The sequence below is a fragment of the Trematomus bernacchii genome, unplaced genomic scaffold (genome assembly GCF_902827165.1).
Source record: "Trematomus bernacchii unplaced genomic scaffold, fTreBer1.1, whole genome shotgun sequence".
Taxonomy (NCBI): Eukaryota; Metazoa; Chordata; class Actinopteri; order Perciformes; family Nototheniidae; genus Trematomus; species Trematomus bernacchii.
Window position 1 is genome coordinate 11,119,188 of NW_022987313.1, and position 22,948 is coordinate 11,142,135.

A 22,948-nucleotide genomic window follows, 5' to 3' on the forward strand; every position below is an offset into this window, starting at 1 on the left:
AAAAGGGAGCTGTTACTCCCTTCAGTGAGGAGCACAGCCTGAGTATTGCATTATATATAGTGTGGGCCTGAGTAAGTGAAGCTCAATCAAGAGAAAGTAAACAGATGTGGAATGTAAAACCTGGCATCATGCTTTGGCCCTTAGAGCTGAATGTGTAAGGAAGGTGTTTTAGGTTGAATTCAGTAGTGCAGTGAAAGAAAAAAAGGAGAGAAAACATTCAAAAAATGCACCCTGAATTGAATACTGTGGAAAATATTAGGAAATCCTTTAAACAGGGTTCACAGAGGGATACACTGAGTCACAACCACAGAGCCTGAAAGGAAGTAACTCCCATTCTCACCACTTAACCCTTCAGCTCTTCTCAAGGGTTGAAGATTTTCCTATATAAGTCACATTTTAGGAGTTCTCCTAATCGTCCTATGATAATATCTTTGTCACAGTTTTGATGGCTAGCATACCACAGATTCTTTGTGAGCAATTTCATCAGTAGTCACAGCTTGATTGTATTCAACTCACAGTCCAAAGCCTGACTCTAATATCCTGACTGTGTTCCCAAAGAAAACAGAAAATTCCAATTTAATGGTCGACGAGTACACAATGTCACCATGAGCATTCTATGCCGAAATAGCTCAGTTGGGAGAGCGTTAGACTGAAGATCTAAAGGTCCCTGGTTCGATCCCTGGTTTCGGCATTTTGACCTCTTCCCTTCCCCCCCCCCCCCAGGCCATTTTGAGATGCAATGTAAACCCTTCATAAAGCGTTCCTGTAACACCTGGGATCCACCTTTTCCTCTTGACATGTTTAGCTTTCCCTAGATTTCCAATGTCCTTCCCGTCAGACCTGGTCAACTGAAGCATTTATGTGACCACAAAGATCTACTGATAAGGTTATTCATTACACACACTTACCATCAAAAGAACCACGTTAGCTGTTAGAACATGCTGTGTTTAGCCTGCAGGCCTGAGCGGTCCAATGAAAGTGACCAGGTAAATCTTCTCACACTCCCTGCAGCAAACCTAGTAGCTTTGAAGTCCCTCACAGCAATGTATACAGCTCTAAATCACCAGTAGCATTCCCTCAGGCTTTGACAGGTATTTGTTCCACCCTGTAGTCAGTGTGTGAAGGAGCGGTCTGTGACTAATGGTCCGGGTCAACTTTGTCGGACCCCATGTCCATCTGCAACCGTGACTAACGTTGCACAAAAAAAGAGAGGTGCCAAGAGCAAACCTGGAAACAGAGATGCTATCTGTCGTTTTCCATCTGTGAAATAATGAATGGTTTGGGAGACAGAGATAAGGCACAGCTAGCTGGCTTAGAATCAGCGGTACTCCAGAACGGCGCCATGTGTATTCATATCTGCCAATAATTGCTACAATTTGCACTCAGATCCTCTCTGTGTGGTGTCAATGTGAAACACTTGACTTTGCCAAAAGAGAACAGGACCTGATTTGATTGGATTTGGCCAGATGACCAGTCACGACTAGCCATCCAATAGTACATCTGCAACTATGCGTATGAGTCCATTGATAGTTGGCAGTCAGGGTACGCATGCCTGCAGCTTAATTATGGAGAGTGCTGGATGTCGACCTTACTCTACAGTGCAAGCCCACATACTGTATATGTATATATTCTGATTTCATTCTAAAATCCCTTAACTGGAAATAAAAAAGTATCTTTACTCTTTACTAAAATGCAAGATCATGGAGAGATATACATGCTTGCACACTGGCATGCATTCCCTTGCTGAGGTGCCCATTGTCAATTCATAATTACAATATGGATTCTGTTCTGTGGTCCTATCTCCACTCCGCCACATAATGGTCTGCTCAAATGAGTCACCGGGTTACGATCTGCTCCAGCATCGCCCTGGCAACAAAGCAAGTGACTGGCCAGCTGGAGACGAAGCATTTCTCGGTCCTGTGTCTATCCCCCGAGGCTGTGTGTGTGTGTGTGTATTCAGTTTAATACTGAGGCACATTGTCTGGTATTCACAGCAGCGCAGCACATTTGACCCTTCTTACTGAATGCTGCTCTGCCCACACACTCCCCAGCCGTGAAGAAGAGGAGGAGAGGAATCTGTGTGGTTTACTCTTTATACTGTCCAGCTTCAGGAAGTCATGTGACCACAAGATGACCTACAGAAGCTAGCAGGTCACACTAAAGTCTAACACTGTAATCTTAAGTAAACCACAAACATACGTGACAAGAGTAAACACAAAGTAGTTTGGAGTTTGGCAATACAGCATCTCACAATTTTCTATCAGCTCTTTGTGGATTTTTTTAAGACTCAACTGTGAACTGCTTGAAGTTTTACAAAAACCTGCAACTAACGATTTATTGCAATGTTGATCCGAATATCTGCCATTTAATTTCTTGTTTAAAGGAAATGTCATGTCTTCAGATTTCTCGCTTTTTTAAACCAGCCCAAATATATTCAGCTTGCTATCACATATTTTCCCTACAATATTTGAGGCTGAATGTACAGAGTTTTCCTCTGTTGTTGGAACAATTGGATTTACATTTGACACAGTCTTTACGTCTTATCTAACAATCCAAACCTTTGGCCAGTACGGGTATCGAACCCGCGACCTTGGCGTTATTAGCACCACGCTCTAACCAACTGAGCTAACCGGCCTACATTAACATACATTTTCCAATCATGTTTCCAGAGTGGCTTCGCAAAGTGCATGGCATGTGTGAGTGACAAAGCTTTGTTGACTTTACTTTCAGGAGGTGGGGGAGGAAAGTCTTCCACGTCCATGCTTGCTGCTCTTCTCCTGCACAAGCTCTTCAGACAGCAGCATTAAGCGGATCAACTACGCCAACACAAGTTCCTAAAGAAGAAAGACAAACCACATTAAATGAGAAAATGGAAGGGGTGATTCACACAGTATTTCAAATTAATTTAGTGAGGCACTTCTAGCTCTGCATTTGTAAGCCAGTCAGTCTCTAAAAGCCCAACAGCACTTGCTATTCAGTGTTATTCAATCACAGCAGCACTTTGTCAGCAGAGGCTGTGATGCGGTCACGGTCTGGTACCTTTTGTGTCAACATCAGAATCTGACCCAAAGCTAATTCAGACAAATGACTGAGTGAATGAAAACAAAAGAAGCTCTTATAGTGCTCCTCAGGGACTGCTGAAACTACCACGTGTTGAAGTGTACACAACATTCACACATGCTAATTGTGGGTGTGTGTCATGTGTCAAGGGTAAAAACAGGCTTGTAATCGATAAGACAATGTGGAGACATGTGGAGAAACTAGTGTGAAAAGAAGGGTGGTGGGGGGGTGTGTTTGTAGCCAAAACAAAACTATTCAAATCAGGCTCATGGTCAGATTTTAATTCAAGTTTACTGTGATGATTCAACAGTGAACATGAATCCCCTCATTTGTTTACTCAGCTTTGTCCTTCAAAACAAGCACATTTACTAAACCTTAAATCAAATGGTTTCCCATTCCCATTTGCAGACTATATTTAAATAAGATCCAGTACATCCATGCTTGGTTTATCAAAGGTTACATGAAGCCAAAGGCTGTCAAATGTATTTTGATGTAACCCAAAACCCAGGAACGTGATTCATGTCTGTGGGTTTCCCTAAACTCTTTTCCTAGAAACTTGACTCTTGAAATTACTTCAATGATTTAAAAATAAATCTAGTATACTATATGGGCAGAAATGGCATTTTGTTACAATGTATTATATTACCATTGCTGCTACTTCAACACGTTTATATACCTTTTTTTTTACCATTTATTAATGTGCACTTAGATATTTTTATAATATGTTAGTGCACTATTTTTGCCTTTCATTTGCACTGTGCAGTTACAATCTTAATTTCCCCACTGTCTGACAAACAGAGCATGTCTGACTCTGATTTAAGGTGCAGTGGTCATTTGCGTTTTTGACGTGCTACTAACCACACATGTTGGCCCAGGGAAATGTCATTAGCATGCTGAGGCAGGAGAGACCTTTGGACTTGCATGGGCATGAGAGACAACGCATTCCTCAGCAGCACTGCCTTTGTTTGCAGATGTACAATTTGTATCCAGAGGTGACAGTTTCTGTCAAATGCCTCCTATGGGAGAAAAAAAAGTACTATTTCCAGACTACTTCAGCTTGCTAGTATCCACAAGAGCAGATGACATTGTCATGACATCATGTTAACATATAAAGCAGCCATTGTTGTGGTATGTATCTCAGCCTCATATTCCATCTATGCAACCTCTATAGTTGAATTTAAAACCACAACACAAGTTCCCAACAGTTAACTTCTGACTAAGACAAACCTACACCACAGCATTGCAGCAAACAAGATCCAAAGGATAACTCATTCTGAGTCTCAAAGCTCGTTTTGTCTACAAATAATGTGAAATCCTCTGCTTCTTTGTCCTCCACCCAATTCGCAGGGCACGGTGCCAGAGCAGTGGATGTGAGCACACAGGGCCAGTGTCTGCTGAATACAGTGCGGCTGACAGATAGTGCTAGCGCTAACCAAGGCAGGTAGCGTATGCATAGCCTGAGGAGAAATATCCTACGCAAGAGAAAGGCATCCAGAGAAAAGGACAGGAGGAGCGGCTACAATGTCAAATAGTACGACTGACGGTGAGGCCCTCTTTAGGTTACACAGCACAGCCTGAGAAACTGATGTATGAGTGTGAAGCACGTAGTTACATGACACTCGTGGTTTTAAATTGACTGACACATTTTGAAGTGACAACGTACAGCCAAGCACTGAGAGGAGCTTTGAGGGGTGACTCATCTTTCTCGAAACATGCGTAGTTCAACGTTTAGGAGAGCAGGAAGAAGAAGGAAGGGAGCGGAGAAGAAGTAAAATGTTCAGGTGTTAAAAACGAGAGAGGTCCCTGTGTTTGGTAAAGAAAAAATACTTATCTTTTTCAATTTACGTCCCTTCTTGTTTGTAATTTGCATTCAGACAAGATGATTTACCTTATCTTAACATCTTCCAGAAGAGCTGGCTCCGTGTTTTATTGCCTTGTCTTATTAAGTAGAGAAGCAAAGCCATTTTTTCTCACATGTCTGACAAGCCTGCAGAATCCTCAAATCATCCTCTCTCCTATAATTACTATGCTTTTATTTATTTTTTTAACCTGCCTCTTGAAGAAAATGCACCTGTCCACAAATGACATCCTGCATGGCCTGCGGTGTGGTGTGACTTCAAATGTGAACCACCTGGCTCACCCCACGGGATGACCAACTGAACTACATCTGTGGCCTCTGTCAGCACCTTGTCTATACTGCCATCACTGTCTCAGTAACACACTGAAGAAACCAGCAGGTGACGAGGTGTCAAGAATCTTAAAGAGAGGGATATTCACCATGATTTATTTATTCATCTGCTTTTCCGCCCAGTGTTAAATCCGATTGGTACTGTATCATGATTTAATCTAACAGCAATGATTGAGGATAAAGCGGAAGACAGCGGAGAGGAAAAGTCAGCCGTATGGTTGATGACAGACTCAGCTGAGCATGTCATTACACGCTGGGACGCGTAAATTGTGCTCTGCAGACAGGAAAACAGTCCCTTTGCCTGCTGCTGTAATGCAGACAATTTGCTACTGACAATGACATGGATCAAAAACATGTAGAGGATATTTAACATACATATTGTGAACATAATCCATAGTGGTACGGATAAATTGCGACCTATGTTTACTTAAAGGAGCCTTCTAGCTGTCTATAGGATGGCACTCTAACTCTCAATTGCAATGTTCTTGCAAAGTTCCCCATTTCTAAACAATACTACTTTACATCAACCCTAAACTACTAGATGTGTCATCTCAGACTGCAAACACTAAACTAGTTTATTCGATTTGAAATGTTTTCTCAATTCATGGATGGGCTGCGAAAGCACACGGGTCCTCTACAGTAACGGCACGTTTGACTCAATTCATAATAAAGCACAAACAATAATAAAAAGTAAAAAACAAGGGGTGATAGAACTGGCAGACTGGCGCAACAGCATATGGTAACTCGTGAGAAAAACATTTATTTCATGTTTTTAACAGATTTTAAAAACATAACATTATACATCACTTATGGCGACCAGAGATCATTTAAAAATGTGATGCGTGCGCCTCTGACTCCCTGGTTTTGTGAGGGATTTAGGTTCTTCTGGGGCACACTTATGACATTCCAAGCACGCGCTGAAAGTCATAAACAAAAGCCTGGAGGAGAAGCTGGGAGGAGAGACTTCAGTCTGCTGGGGGGGGGTCTGTCTTTAGCTTCGCAGCTCTTTGGCTAGAGGTTTTATTGAGCGCTGTGTCCCAATCTTCTCCTTCTGCCAGGATTACAGTCATCAGGCTTCGACTGACAACAGCACATCCCAGCCCTACAAAGAGCGGACGGACAGGCTTAAAAAAGTCATGTAAACATATTTGAGGGGGGTTCATGGGAAGGCAGGAGGACACTGCAGCCTTAAGGAAGGAAACAATGTACCTCTTTCTTGCCCTTTGAGACAGTATTTAAGAGTTGCAAAGACATTGTACTGAAGGTTTGTGGAGCTTATGTGTCATATAAGAGTTGAATTATTACATATTGCTTGTGTGCTGTAGCTACATTGCTACAAGCCACCTAGCGTTACTTGTTCCAACACACCACACTTCACCACCCACCATGACCTCAAAAAGGGTGGGGAAGCCTACAAGAGGCACCAGATCGCTGACTTTAGCGAGAAATCTTGACTCCTGGCAAACTGTTGATTAGATAAGCATGGGACAAATTGAAAGCATCTTTATAGACACTAGTATCATAATTAATTGTAGCTGAGCAAGCATAATTATACTTTATTTTAGTTTCTATAGTCCCTCACTCAGTGTAAATAAACCTGCCGTCAACACACTGAACACAAGCAGAAGATGAGTCTGGTATTCCCCATCAGCTACCAGTTATAATGATAGGTCTAATGGAAGTGGATTGTGGGGATTACACATCAATAATGAGGCCTGCGGCTGCAGTATTTCCATTTGATGTCAGAGGTGTGAAATATTGGACATGTGAGTAGATTCAGCTACCAGCTCTGGAGCCATGTTTCTAAACAGAATGTGGTCAGTGCGATGACACCACAGTAAGTCATTACTGCATGCCGTCATTAATAACATAACAGTATGTATTGCAAAGATGATATATATATCATAGCAACCTATTATAACACGTTCCACATAATGGATTTTTTAAATTAGAATTGACTTGGAGGCAGTTATTGTTAACAGTAAAGACAGAATACTGACAAGGCCTTCCCAGCTCAGACAAAATGAAACACTGTGTCTGTATAATATTTAAAACATGGTGTCCATTTGAAAACTGCCACATAGCTGTCTGTCACCCCTCCTCACTGGTCTCCACCCATCCAGTGAACCACTGCTGTGGTGAGCAGTGGATACGCAGCTGCTTCTTAGGCCTTTTGTTGACTGGCTGAGTTTAAGCTCTGAATGCATTTTAATATGAATAGAGCAACTCAGTACGATTACAATAAATTACCACAGGAAAACAGCTTTGCCCTTGACTGTCAGAGTTCCAGTCACTGCACTGACTTCAAAGGGTGGAGAGACTCCTTCTGGATTGCCATCGACCCCTGACATTACTCATCGAAATGCAGACTCGTCATCCTCAGCTCAATGCATAGAGCATATACTAACATAGTCTTTTGAAATCTTGGTGATAGGGTGGTCTATAATGGCTCTCATAAAACTGTGCTTCCTGCTCAATTATGGCTGACTTTTTCTGACATGGCATAACCCTCCCTACCCCTCCCCCTTCATTTCCTGTCCCTCGTTCCTTTACTGTCAAATAAGAGTAAAAATGCCTTAGACACAAACAGTATACAATGTATGGTAAGTTGAATACTATAAAAAGATGTATTAAGCACTAAATATATCTGACATATGTTCCCATCTGCTAAACAAGTGTGTGGTATGCAAGCAATTTCACACATCCACCTGCAGGAGAGCGGTGGCTTTCCTTTCCCAGCTGTTGCTGGACTATGTTGCTAATCCATGTCTTATCTCAGGGGGTCCTTAGTGGGGTGGTGGGTGGACAATGAATCCATAACGACCTTTTTAGAAATGAATGGTATGTTCCTCTGCTCACTGTGAGTCCGTAACAGAAGGGATTTCCACGAGAGGCTATTGGCAAAGTAAAGTTACTGCCTCGTCACAATTACTTTAGAAATTTGCAATTCCTGCCACTGAACTGCATCTGTGTTTGCAGACTACTAATGACAGGAGAGGATATTGCTGTTCGACTGTACTAATGTGTTATCATTACGATGACAAATGACATTGATAAGATGCTGAAATGCAGTCTCCCTACTAGCCATATTCATAACAGACACATAGCTTTAGCATTGACTGTCAACATTCCTTTCTACGAAACACTGACATTTTTGAGGTGCCTGAAAACATCCACGGTGAAAGTGGCTGAGGTTTTTGATTATGAAAAATGGTCCCAAATAAAGGACTCAGTGTTTTGCATGGGTGCTTCCATTAGGAAATGGCAGTGAATTTGAGCAGGGGAAACACATCTGTGTTCCCTGGTCAGCCTTCGTTACTAGGGGTTATAACAATGTGGGAAGGTATTAAGCATCTGTATTTGCAGGCAGGCCACTCTGGTTATTTGCCTAACAAATGATTGGTAGAGATTGTTGTGTACATGCACGTGTGTGTGATTCCCACCAAATCTCTCCCGTGTACTGGCTGAGTGAACTAGACATGCATGAAACTAGACAAAACAAATGAAGATCAAAGCACTTGTAATTAAACTATTTTTGGAGGTTGTTGGCTTCATACATTCCTGAAAGCATACCTTTTGCTGTAAAACAGTTTAATTAAATCATGGTTGTACTACCTGTTTAGACGGATCTTCCAGTTGACTGAAGCCTTGCAGGGCTCTCACTGAGGAATGCTATGCATGACTACTTAAATGTGTAGATGGGCCCACTGCTGAGCTCAGGAACACATTCTCACTTATTCATAGCTCTAAACTGAAAAAGTCCACATGGATTTCTTTACATTTTATATCTTATTTTGTATGAATAAAGTTATGCTTGGTTTCAAGATGGCAAACTAGACATTGTTTTTCAGTCTCATCTTTCTTATAAAGGCAAAATGCACCTGCAAATGTATCATTGAGCAAGGCTTCAGAAAGTATAAAGTTGTGTTCAACATCTGTCAACATGTTACACGACACAGGCAAAGCCTAAGGAAATACAGTATAATATCCTGTTCAGTTAAAACAATGGTTCTGCTGGTTGATTTCAAGTTTTTCGAACTGTTCAAGTCGTGTTATGACGCAGTTGTTAAGCTAAGAAAAAAAAGGTACAGAAGTTAGATGACATTGTTGGCAACTTTGTTGGCGCCACGTTATAGCCACGTTATAGCCATCTCCTAATGTAGCGTTTTAACAAAAATAGACTTATTTTACTGATGATGCAAAAGGATACACTTGACATGACTTTGTATCAATCATTTAGCCCAACGTAGCTGCTCATCTGAACTTACTGTTAGCAAACAGTTAGGGATATCTAAAACTTTTTCAGAAACTTAGAAAAATGTCCTCAACTCACCATTTTATGACTTTTTTCCAGAAAAAAACCTTATCCTTTCGCATAAACAGGGAGCAAGTGTTAAACGTGGTGCATTTCTGACTTCTTCACAACTTAAAACACATCAAAACACATCCAGTGCTCGCTCAGTGTCCTTCTTTTAACTTTACTCTCTTCGATGCAAACTGACTCCATCCATGAACACCCTTTACCTCCTCTAAGCAGCTGATTGGTCGACGAGTCAACATAGTGCGGCTGTGATTGGCTGGACACAACGTCACTCAAAATTCCAACGTCTTCTCCGGTAGGATCGGCTAGGGATCACTGAGGAGTTCCCAAACGGCCACGTGACTTGTGAGGTGGCTTCCTTAAAACAGCTGTCCGGAGATGATGTTGGAAACGTTTTCTTAGTTCAAAGAAATTTACTTTAACATTTAAAAAAACTATCAAGGCTTTTTCAGGAGCTTTGCTTGTAAAATATGTGCGTTTACTTTGTCACTCTCCCTTCTATATTGTGATGGAGAGACACAGCCAAGTTTGTTAATACTTTTCATTATCACCAATATTGTTGGAAATAAACCAAGTAGCCTGCTTTGTAACAAAACCCTTTTAAAAAGGTTGCAATACAATACATTTTAGACTGGAAGAAAGTGCCTGACAAACAGAATTCTGGTAAAATGGGAAAAACTGTCACACAGAACATACAAAGTTAATTACTCCTATTCTGCCACCTACAGGCGGATGCTCCATTGCAGTGAAACTTTTTCATTAAGTGTTGCCTTGTTTCTATCATGGAGTAAACAGACACCCCCTGACTACATTAAAGAGTCCTCTCCTGCTGATGTTCAGGTGTATATCAGTATGTAGTGTCTCTACTTTAAAGAGTCCTCTCCTGCTGATGTTCAGGTGTATATCAGTATGTAGTGACTCTACTTTAAAGAGTCCTCTCCTGCTGATGTTCAGGTGTATATCAGTATGTAGTGTCTCTACTTTAAAGAGTCCTCTCCTGCTGATGTTCAGATGAAGTTTTTCATTCATTGCATAACTACACCGTAGTTGTGTATATGATATGTCAATAAACCTTAGAAAATCTTGAAAGGGATGTGCAAAATAGCCATTATATACAGTTTTTAATGAACTATTAGTAGAGAATAACGAGTAATGAATATACTTTATAGAGATCTGCAGATAAATGTTTAGTCTTCTCAAGCACCAACTATCAAATATCTCTCCTGATTGTTGGCACTTGACAATCACCTTTCCCTGAATTTTACTCAGGTGTAACTAAAGTCTGCTTTAATGTTGCGTTCACACCGGACGTGATGCGAATATTCGCTTCGCTCTAATCGCTCCTATCGCATCGCTCTCTAAACGCTCGAGTTTCACCACGGCTGCCAGCTGTGTTTACTCCCATCATTCAAACAAGACGTGCTAGCTCGGGAGCTACAACTACAACAACATGAACATATTTTACCGTGATTGAATTATGCGAGTAAACACAGCTGGCAGCCGCGGTGAAACTCGAGCGTTTAGAGCGATGCGATAGGAGCGATTAGAGCGAAGCGAATATTCGCATCGCGTCCGGTGTGAACGCAGCATTAAAGCAGACTTTAGTTACACCTGAGTAAAATTCAGGGAAAGGTGATTGTCAAGTGCCAACAATCAGGAGAGATATTTGATAGTTGGTGCTTGAGAAGACTAAACATTTATCTGCAGATCTCTATAAAGTATATTCATTACTCGTTATTCTCTACTAATAGTTCATTAAAAACTGTATATAATGGCTATTTTGCACATCCCTTTCAAGATTTTCTAAGGTTTATTGACATATCATATACACAACTACGGTGTAGTTATGCAATGAATGAAAAACTTGGGTCGCATAAACTGCACTGTGTCAATGGTCAACAGTGCATTGCAAGACATCTATCAATATGTGTGTATACCATTAAACTGTCAAATTCTGCACATTTCTTATACTATCTACATACATAAGAGTATAATTAATGTGTATAATATCAGTTAAAATAAGTGCTTCAACACAGTTAACATAGCAGGAAAGCAATATATTAGACGTTAAGTACTTTGTCAGGCTTAATATGTATGTGTAGATATGTAGTGTGTAAGAGTCGGGAGGAGCTGATAATTTATTCCGGCAAATTACTCAGATCTACTAATTAACCTAAAAGAAGTTATTGAGTCTATGTAAGTTTACTGCTTGGCTCAGATCCACCAACGTCAGCAAGATCTCACCTCTATTAACTCCTGAAGAACCAGGTTCAATTAACTGCTGTTTCAATTCAGATGACCCTCTAAATCTGTTTAAGCGATCCCGAAGGATTTTGATATCAGTAAATGAGGTGTGGCCCTACCTAAGTGTGAGTATGGCAGTGTGCAATCTTACCTTTGAAGCAGGAGAGGAGAGCGCATATGTCTTTTAAGTTGTCCCAATCCAAAAGGTGGGATCAGTTTATTTGAAGACAAACAGGTCCAAACTCAGTGGCGGCCGGTCCATAGGGGCGCTAGGGGCGCCGCCCCACCTCTTCCCATATTGAAAAAAAAAAAAAATTAAAATTAAAATAAAAAAAAAAAAAAAAATGTTTAAAAAAAAATATATATTTTTATTTTTATTTTTAATGAACAAGGTAAATATTATATAATTGGTATCAGTAAAATGTATAATCTACAATAAAATCTCGTTTAAAATTGTGTTACGATGTCTAAAGTTACTGATAAGTCACATGTTTCCTGCCTGGCCTTGCCCATGCACCTTCTCTCGTCTGGGCGCTAAGAGAGGAGCCTTCAACCAGTGCAGCAGCAGCCACTAGCAGCTGACTGTTGCTATCTGTAACGTGTAAACTATGCCGCGAAAATATAATTTCAGCCAATCAGCGTCGTCAAAGATGACGGTCACCGGGCGCCAATGTCAGCGCCCAGTGCAGTCTGTGAGTAGTTTGGACAGTGACTCGTATCCGGTTGACGCAGTAGTTGATGAGGATGGCTTCGTGTGCAGGTGGAGTCTCCGGACCTCGGTCCCCGCCTAATTCTGTTCAAGAGCTAATCTCCAATCCTTTCGAAAGGAGAAGTTTGGCAGATAAATTGTTGCTTAAAGACCTTGGACCGGACCAACCCGATTTGAATATATCGCAGCAATCTCGTGAAAAAGACAACATTTATACACGAGGCTTCACAAGTAGCTGGTACACAAGAAAGGCTTGGCTAGCTGGATGCAAACAGGTAAATGCTGTCTTTTGTTTCCCATGCTTGGATATCACTTTATATGTAGAGAGGAGGTTTCCCATGGTTGTTAGAAGTTTATTAATAAGTGGGCATTTATCACAGAAGTGATTGTTCTGTCTCCACGTTTGTTGCATTGTCTGTGATGTATTTTCCAACGGTTATAGCTCCTGTTCTGTCCCAGCAACACTACACGGTTTGCAGCTCCACCACATTTTTGGTTTATCTTCGGTGTCGCTTAAAATCTGCTTCCCATCGGACTAAAACCTCCACGTAATCTGAAGACAGATACTTGAAGTTATTTAAACCTTTTGCAAACTTTATGTTCTTTCTTGCTCTAGCCTTGCCAGTTACATTGTACATAACACATATATTATCATTATGCTAACTGGTTGTTCGTGTTAGACGATGTAGCTTTTTCATTTCTGAGTTATTGCTATATGTAAATAAGCCTGTTTGTAAATAATCCTCAGAGAAACAAAGAAAAAAACACAATTTATGACATTTTGTGCTGTGGTTATTTTTTTTAAATTGCATTTATTCACAGTTCAGTTTGAAATGCTGTAGTGACTTGTATTGAACCACTTAAATATTTATAATTAATGCTACTGAAAAGATGCTATTAATTTTATATCTCACATGCAGTTCACTGTAAAGCTACTTGGTGAAGGTGTTGGTTCATAAAACATGAACAGTTTTAAGAAAGAAAAAAACAGACCAGTTCTGAGAACACAAATTCCTGGTAAAGTAGTAGATGTTCAGGTTGATAAATAATATTTTCCACACTGAAGATTATGGAGGTATTGATCAGTCTTCTCATATTTTTAAGCCTCGATTTCTCCTTTCCCCCCCCCTCTAACATCACCAGAAGTCATCATTTAAGGGGTCATTTCTCGAAAAAAAATTACGGGGGGAAACCCCCCGGACCCCCCGGGTAGGTCACTTACGGTACGTCAAGAGCCCCACCAAAAAAAAAGACCACCGGCCGCCACTGTCCAAACTTATACAGGGTTTTTACCTTCTCTCTCTTTACAACATTATAATCATATTATACCTATCATGCTGTGATCATGTTCTAATATGAAACTTTAATTCACAGTTTTACATTTATTACCATAAATTGTAACTTTTGTAACACAATTCAGTTGTGACATTTAAAATCTCCCGATAGAATTTAGAGGTCTCACCTCATAAAAGACCGGTGATAATAAAAAGCACATTCAAACTTTCATTCACCAAATCAATTCACATCAATTCCATACCTATATTCCGACAGGTGGCGGGACTAACATTCACAAACACATACCTATATTCCGCATGAATTCGGAGGAAGATCCTCACAGGTGGCGGGTACTAATACTCACAAACACACTCCTATATTCCGACAGATGGCAGGTACTAACATTCACAAACACATACCTATATTCCGCATGAATTCGGAGGAAGATCCTCATAGGTGGCAGGTACTAATACTCACGAACACACTCCTATATTCCGACAGATGGCGGGTACTAACATTCACAAACACATACCTATATTCCGCATGAATTCGGAGGAAGATCCTCACAGGTGGCGGGTACTAATACTCACAAACACATATCAATTCATTCCACTCATTCAACCCAGAAATTCAAGAGATATTTACCAAGTTTGAGAGAACCTTACTGAGAGCAAAAACCCAGCTCTCCAGGGAGAGAGCTTTACCGGGAGAGAGTATACCAGGGGAACCCCGCCCCCCCCCCCCCCCCCTCTCTCTCTCTCTCTCTCTCTCTCGTTAGCTCCCTCTCCGCCAGTGTCTTTATGCTCAAAAACAAAAACCTAAAGACACCTCCTCCATGCCCATATTTGTGGAAACTGGGCATGGCCTCTGATGTACAGGACTGGACATGACCAGACAGGGGTTGCGGTCGAATAGTCCATTTAGCTTAGGAACCTTCCTATCGGAGTGAAATGACCCGGAAGTCCCTCAGTGGCAGCCATGATAAGTGCCGTTCGAATTCTCTAAATGAAAGGAAAGGAGGTTTCAAACTTCCTTTATAACCTCCTTTAGCTTAGGAACCACTGGACCTCCCTAACCTAAAGGAGAGGAGAAAATGCTGCCCCACAATGCCTTGCGGCCGCGCCCGCGGCATTTGCCGTCACACAACAGTCGGCCGTTCACGGAAACAACCAATTATGAACGAGAAATGATATCATGAAAGTTACGGTGCTTATTAAGCATTTTAAAACGTATGTGGTAAGTTGCCAAAGTGCTTTGTTTTGAACGTTCATCAGTATTATAATCAAAAAGAAAAATATGAACGTTAGTTTTTACTGAAATTATCAAATAAAGTCAACATTTCACAGTCTTTACTGAGCTGTGTGGGGTTTGTTCAACTTTTAAAAGATGTTTGAATGGTGATATACACAGTGATAGATGTTAAGCACTAACGTTTATAATAAATACATTTGTATTGATTTTAAGATCTTTTCATACAATCATACGTATTGGGATCATTTGTATTAATGTGGACCGGAGGGAGAGGGTGACGAGCATAAGTTTCACTTTCCTTTTTTATTTCAATTCCAACTTTGGTCATGAAGAATATGTTTCTCTGTTGTCCCCGTTCATAAAGCATAAAACAACAGCATCAGAGCACGGTGCAGAGTCTCTAGATGAGTTTACAGTAGTCCCTCGTTCTTATTATACATCCATGTTGTAGTCCGCTGTATAGAAAACTGTAGTTTCCATAGTTTCCCCACAGCAGCAGACGCACATTTATGACCTCCACTGGCGCATCATAAACACGTCGGATAGTGAAAGTGCAGTCGGATTCTCTAAAGTACCGCAGTCTCTTCTCCTAAATCCTTTTGAATTCTCCTATCCACTATCCCTTAACCCCGTGACGTTTCACTCAGAGGTCAAGGGATAGACGATAGGGATAGACGTTAGGAGCTGATTTTTGGACTATTCGACCGCAACCATATTCTATGGCTATGGCATAAGACACACCTTCCCATGTTTGTGTAAAAAGTTCATGACCCCTACTCTGCAGGACTTGCAAAATATTATTCTCGGCTATGACATAACCACCTTTTTGGGGCCTCAATGTATTTCTCCTTAAATCAGGAGCCCCCCTCCCTGTGTACTGCTGTGAGGGGAGAGGGAAGAAACTGCCTCTTCTCTTAACAGTGACACCCATAAACCATTACAGGCCTTACACTCAACTTAAGGGACATTTAATGGATATTTCACATAATATTTAATGCATGACATTTACTGTACAGAACAACTGATAAACTGTTTGTGAAGTTGTGTAAATGCGGAATTTCAATAGATTTTGAGCAGATTATCTCCTGTTAAAGTTGCTTTGACGACCCCCAGTCTGGTAACCACTGCTCTATTGCACAACCCTAATAAGGAAGAAAACCACGAGACACAATGCTGTTTGAGAGCCAACCATTTATTTTGTCACTCAAATTAACTCATGTTATTGCATTTCCCAACACAGACAGGATGTTAAAACTTAGAGCTCCCAGGAAATCCTCCACCCATCTCATAATGTTAATGATATTATTTCACAACAAATGAAAGGTGAAGCGAAAATCCAACACTCTTCGATATTAGTAATGTTTTATAATATAATAATAATGTACAATAATAATATAGTAAGATCACATGTATAAAACACTCCATTCAAAATGATACAATGTGTAGCTTCCTCTCCATCGTCCTGAGGCAGATTACAGTTATTTGGATCATTTTTGATGAGCTAAACCCAGCTTCATACTTCTCAGGTTCAACTCAAGTTGTTGCTTAATACTGTAAAGCTGTTACTTTTGAACATAGATTCATACTTAGGGTAAACATTATATGTATATAATTCTTCCGAGTATAAACAAACGTACATATGAGCTGGAGTGGGGCCTCTGACAAAATTGTGAGAAATGTAGAGGACCAGTTTGCTGTTTTGAGTGAACCAAACGAAGCTTCTAATGCCAGAGATACGACAATGGACAATCCTAACACACCATGCCAAGGATGCCAGTACAATGAGGCTATTGTGTGAAAAACAAAAACATCTTCCCGAATTCTTATTTTGCATAACTAGAAATAACGCTTTTCTTGATGCAAAATGCCCCAAAAAAAGATCAGGATCAACATTAGCTAATCCTTAACAACACCGGTAATGCATTGCCACATCAAATCTCCATTTTGAACAAAAAATGGAGTGGGCCAGTCCTTCAAAAGGCGGTAAATATTTCCCTCTCTTCTGAGGGAGGACTCCCAGTGCAGAAGCACCATTAAATGGACTGATCCAATTGTCCACTTAGTATGTAATCGCTGCAGTGAGTAGCCTATAGAACCCCATTGTTTAAACGTAAACCAATGTTCTTTCCTACTCTGCCAAATCAGCACCAAAGTGCGATGTATTAAAAAGTCCTCATGATTAATGGGGGGTTCTTGTCCCCACATAACTTATTAAGTGTCTGTTGTTATTATTATTAGCATCAGACAAAAAGCTGTCAGTAGTCAAATATACTGTAAATATTTAAATACTGCATGTGTTAAGTTGCTTCAAAGTGTTAAGACTCCTGTCTGTACAAGCTTCAATTTGTAAGTTTGTGCTCCTGCATGGCTCTTGTAAAAAGGTCTCATGATTATTTTATTGTAAATAAATAATCAATAACATCATTTGTAAACTGGATATTTTCCAACCCAGTGTTCTGAAGTTGATGTAAACTAGCAGGGTCCTTTCCCACTGCCCCATATAACCAAACCTAATGAAATCACATCAAAAATAAACCAACAACACAGTAAAGCCTGAGGGAAGACAATGTAGCAACGTTTAACAAAATAGTTCCAGACTGGTTAAACTGTAGGGGCCTTTTGAAATCACAAAAGTACTTGATGTGACATTTCCAGATTGGAAAGCTATGTCTTTTTCATAATCATTTGCAAATACTGTAAGGAACTGCTGGTGTTTCACCAAATGTCAAGAGACAATGATGATAATGATGTCCTGAATTACTCAGTTGTTTTGAAAAGATTCTGTCCGGTGCTTGCTTAGACATAATGAGAAATATACTATCTTGTCCCGACCTTGCACATATCAGTCAGTCTGCATGCACTATATTACTTTTTTCTTAACATAGGTAACATTAAGCTGTCTGTGGCTCTTTCCTGCTGTAACGATGCAAATGTCCCCTCTGTGGGACTAATAAATGTATTCTGATTCTGATTCACTATAAAAAAAAAACCTGTCTTGTCTGTCTTGTGTATTTTGTTCTGGGCTCACTTGACTGAAGGTCCATCCTCAGATTTTAAATTCAACTTACATTGTTGACTTTGTGCTTTGCAATACTGAAATTGCTCCCAGAAAAGTTTTATAAAACAACAATCCCATCAAGCTCTCGCCACTCTCAAAGTAACTTCACACATCACTCGAAACGGAAAAAATATGGCATCTTCAGATAGGAAAATATCCTCGTTGGTGCCCATTAGCTGGCGTGGGGTTTGACAGGAGCTTCAGAGCGACCCTCCATGGCGCCGTTTACAAGGGCCGGCTTGTTTCCAAAGTTCCAGTCCACAGGGTTGAGCAGCTGCATGGTCTTTTTGTGCGTCCAGATGGGGTTGAGGACGCACGTGAGCAGAGCGAGGCCGATGAAGAAGAGGAGGAGTAAGGGCGTGGCCATATGGGTTCTGAGGTCGCTCCAGTGGGTAAAAGTCACCCACCACATGTGATATGTGAGCACCATGCGACAGTGGAAAGTGTGGATCATCACCCACTGGTTGGCTCTCCAAAGCAGGGTGCGAGCCCAGCCAGCCTATCAGGGAAGAGAGAAAATTATATTAAGGATTTCTCTCCTTTTTTCACAACATTGTAACTTCCGTGTACTGAAATCAGATCTGTGAGTAGGAGGAACAGAGAAAGATAAGGTAGTGGCTCAATCTTTTTTTAGTAGAACTTCCTCTTTCTAAGAATTTTGACCTTTATCTGTTGATCTGAAACCTTGTGAAACTTCCTGTGTTAGTTGAGAAGAATCTGTGAGAGCATGTCTATGTTCATTATTGTCCATATCCCTGCTGATTATATTAACTTCAAATGTGCCTCATGTTGCAAATTAGTCAAACAGGGTTTCCATCACGGGCGATCGCAGACGACAAATACCTGTGACTAGTCATTTGTCCAGAGAATGAATGCCAATTGTCCGTTATACATAATATAGAATTAGTCATATTTTTGTATATCAATTAGACACCGATTAATTTTGTATTGTATAATAATTCTCACGTTAAATATTTGTTTTACACATTCAAAATAAATCAAATCAAATCAAAATTGTAACCTTTCCCCACTAATGTAGTTAGCCAGATATTAGTGGGTTTTTCATACAGTGAGAAAAGGGTTTAATAACTAGAGCCCATTGAACCAAACAATCATTTGGTTACTGCAATTTTTCTAAAAATGAGATGAGGGAAGGATGCCATGTGCAAGACATGTATGGAGCAAAGTAGTTACAGTAAGTCTTGCAGAACCCAATACACCAATAGGTCCCTACCTTCAGTAACATCCAGGATATACATGTGAAAGGCGTGCTCATCTCCAGCAGCAGTGTAACCATCGGCAGGAAGTGGCCCATTGAATCAGACACCACCGCTCCTGCGTACCCTGACAGGGCAAAGAAGTGGTGTGTCGCCAGTGGCAGATCAAATGACCGAAACGCCACACTGGAAGCATGAAGAGCTACATTCTCAAACACAAAGAAGCCTGTGGCTGTGAGGACGTTGAACCAGGACCAGTCTTCCTGTCCTCTCACTTTGTCTCTGGTTAATGCCGAGTCCTCAGTCAGGCATCTGAGACCCACTACAGTGCTCTGGATGCCAAAGGCTCCCCGAGTTGCAGCCAGGTTCCAGAAGACCTTCTCCTTAGCTATCAGGGACTTGTAGGTGCTGGAAAAGGCCACAGACAGGAGGTGGGAGAGGAGGAATATCCCTGCATAGAAGCCAAAGCCTAGGCCAATAAGGTAAAGGCGGTAGTCCCAAGAGAAGTACTCTGCACTGGGATGGGGGAGAGGGCTGGGCTGTTGGTCAGGATCCATGATGTTTGAGGGAGGGGCTCAGCTGAAGGTGAGGCTGGAAGGGGCTGGTAGGTGCATGATATGTGGGTCAGCTGCATGACAACAGAGAACACACATTAAATACATTACTATAGCTAGAAACAGACGACAGAGGCTCCATTTAGTAACACGACCGTGTAAATGTTTCATATAAAACGACTTTTTTCAGCTTTAATGAACCTTAAACAGTTATGAGAGAACTTTGTCTGCACTCGGTAATAACTACACAACCAATTCGACACCAAGTACAATGTATCGCTTTATTAGTTTAACGCTAGACCAAACTTGAAGTCCCTTTAAAACATGAGGAGTCAGTCAGTTTTAACCCCAACATACAGTTACCGTGTTGTGAAGTTGATACACAAACACGACGACTAAAACGTGTGACTTAGTTGGTTTAAGCAAACGAAATACTAATATGGCCAAAGCAGCCATTGTTACTCACCACACACTAGTCAGCGGACATCATTCCGAACATATTCAGCAGAGGAGTTCCCACTGAACACGGTGTCCCGGTGCTTTGTGTGTTTGTGCAGTTTCCACAATACACATCATGATCATACGACTTCAATTTGGTCATATGACTTGCAAACAGGAAGTGACGCCCACTTTAAACATCCGGACATCCCATTGGTCAATACATGTCTTCCGCTAAGGGAGAACCCCATCCTATTGGTTATCTCCTGACTCGTGAATTGTGTCCATGAAGTGTGGTTTGTCTCTGTTATAAAACCAAACATTGCATAGTTACACATTACCAATGCTCAGGAAATACACAAAGTTAATAGCAAAGATAGATTAAAACAAATCTGATTATATATATATATAGTCACAGTAATACAATAGAATGAAAACAAATATATGAAACATTTTCAATAAATATGTAGGGGGTACGTATTTAAAATGATTATCATTTGATATTTCTGACCTTCATGTGCAGGAAATGGTGAAGCTTTTTTTCTCATATGCACTGAGCAGGAATCAATGTGCACATTTGGCATGTTGCCATAGTGATAACACACATTCACAGAACTGATGGAGGAAACCCACAGAGACACAACATGCATACTCACATACCAATGAGCTGGTGGAAACAGGACCCTGTTGTGATGTGCTCCAGCTCCACCACTCAAACACCATCAGATAAAAGCTGGTGACCTTAGGCTACTGATATACTCTCAGTCAGTTATCTGAGACACAGTATCTGTAATGTTTATGTGATCTTCTTCCCACTGAAAAAGGTTGAGGTTTTTTAGCCATGTCAACTCCCACAACTGTTAGGAAATGTTGATAAGGTTCCCCAACCAGGGCCTCAGGGCCCTGGAAAATCTATTAACCGTAACTATCAAAGACATCACTCCCTGCTATGGGGGCAGGCCTTCCTACAAGGCAGCACTTATTACACTTTGTGTATCAGTAAAAAGTAATAAAAGGAAGAAATAGTGATAAAAAGTAAAAACAAACATCTGTAAATTGATCAACCCATGCATTTCTCTCTTTGTCCAACAGGGGGTATTCTTGCCTTGTATTTGAGACTATATGAGAGAAGGATGAGTTCTATCAAATGTTTGAATGGAAATGCCCTAACCCTATTAATGAATGACTGACTGATTGCTAATCTACTTTTATGACATCTCCAATAAGATCAAAACAGGAAGATTCGTTATTGTTGTTAAATGATTTGCATCTTCCTGCTAGATATAGGAGAAATTACAGCTCGACAAAGACATGTAGGTGAAAGAATGCAATCATTTGTCTGATTCACCAATAATGCAATGTTGTTCTTGTCAGCTATAGCATGGATGCAAAATATTGAGAAGGACTATTCACATCCAACTTGTCTAATTTTTTATTTGTCGAATTTGATTTGATGGTGTCTTGAGTGATATTATATTTTATTCATGCCTTGATTATACCTTTCAGTGCCTTGACAATATGAAATAAAACCTTTGTGTTTCATTCACATTTTTTCACTAATTGTTATATGTTTTACTCGTATTGGCAGAGCAGTAAACAGGCACCACACAGACAAACATTTTTTCAAACTTTTTCTTCAAAAAATTTAATTGCAGTATTATTTACACTGGATGACCTCAGCAATGACCAAACTACTCAAAGAGGCAAAAATCTTTCAATAGCTCAGCTAGGTAAGAACGGAGGAAAAGGATGCATTTGTTGTTACAAACTACTTAAATAATACAAAAATAACCCAATGATACATTAACTTGCACTGAAGTAACACACATTTAAAAATGCACATGTGATTGACTTAAATAAATACATAACATATCAGTGGGACAGTGTTGTAATTTCAAACGAAAGAAAAGCCTACATTCAGAATCAGTATTTCGCATGCCATCATATCAGCTTATAAAAAAACAAAAGAAAGTAAAAACGACAACAAAACATGAGCAAATGCAGAAAATAGTAATGTTTCAATGAAGCATATATTATATATTTATATATCTATATATATTTCTTTATAAATAATGAATATTTGGCATTATATTCATCTTAACTATAGATATGATATACAAGAGATGAAAATAGTTTTAGCTAAACGACTACCTTTTTAATTTTTATCTAGTAATTATAGAGTTTCACATTCCAAGTTCAAGGAAGTGTTGTATCAGTCAGTGAGTCCGACACTTCTTTCAACAGCATGGTTACGAAAAAAGTTCCCTTGAAATATTTCACATCACGGGTTCAAGATTTAAAAGCAGACAGTAGACAGTCGTACCATAAGTGGAGCCACAGATGAAATGATAGAAATATGCGGTTGGAAATAGGAAAATGTGGGCGATGGCAGAAAATGTTTTGCTTACTTATAATTCGATGGATGATAATGTGGCTGTGTAGAGTAACAATTTTACAGTATGCTGGATAAGTAAAAAAAGATGGCACTTGTAGTTATTTGCTGCCCTCATGATTAAATGTGACACTTTTCTGCCCTTGGGGTTTTCACAAGATTTTGGTGGAGCTGTTAAATTACCATCATCTCACCACAGTCACGATGAAATCCTCTAATGCTCACAGTATCACATGCGCAC

At 40.3% G+C, this 22,948-nt stretch overlaps 2 protein-coding genes and 2 non-coding genes across 6 annotated transcripts in view; 1 reads left to right on the forward strand and 3 right to left on the reverse strand.

The window, feature by feature from the left end:
* arhgef10 (Rho guanine nucleotide exchange factor (GEF) 10) overlaps positions 1–9,742 on the reverse strand; it is a 50,339-nt gene extending 40,597 nt beyond the window's left edge. For all 3 annotated transcript variants that reach the window (XM_034122103.1, XM_034122174.1, XM_034122026.1), the window contains exons 1-2: positions 9,582–9,742; positions 2,725–2,834 (exon numbers count right to left, since the gene is read on the reverse strand). In XM_034122103.1, coding sequence (XP_033977994.1) covers positions 2,725–2,761 — 37 coding nt within the window. In that variant the 5' untranslated portion in view covers positions 2,762–2,834; positions 9,582–9,742. The remainder of the gene's footprint in view (positions 1–2,724; positions 2,835–9,581) is intronic.
* Positions 619–691, forward strand: trnaf-gaa. Its single transcript has one exon. It is a non-coding gene; the product is annotated as a tRNA-Phe (tRNA).
* On the reverse strand, positions 2,562–2,635 carry trnai-aau. Its single transcript has one exon. It is a non-coding gene; the product is annotated as a tRNA-Ile (tRNA).
* A 6,477-nt stretch (positions 9,743–16,219) lies between the features above and the next one.
* Positions 16,220–20,458, reverse strand: cln8 (CLN8 transmembrane ER and ERGIC protein). Its single transcript, XM_034122708.1, has 3 exons — positions 20,344–20,458; positions 19,341–19,951; positions 16,220–18,605 (listed from the first exon to the last, which is right to left on the reverse strand). The coding sequence occupies exons 2-3, from the start codon at positions 19,878–19,880 to the stop codon at positions 18,279–18,281; spliced, it is 867 nt and encodes a 288-aa protein (XP_033978599.1). The 5' UTR covers positions 19,881–19,951; positions 20,344–20,458; the 3' UTR covers positions 16,220–18,278.
* Between the last annotated feature and the right edge of the window lie 2,490 nt (positions 20,459–22,948).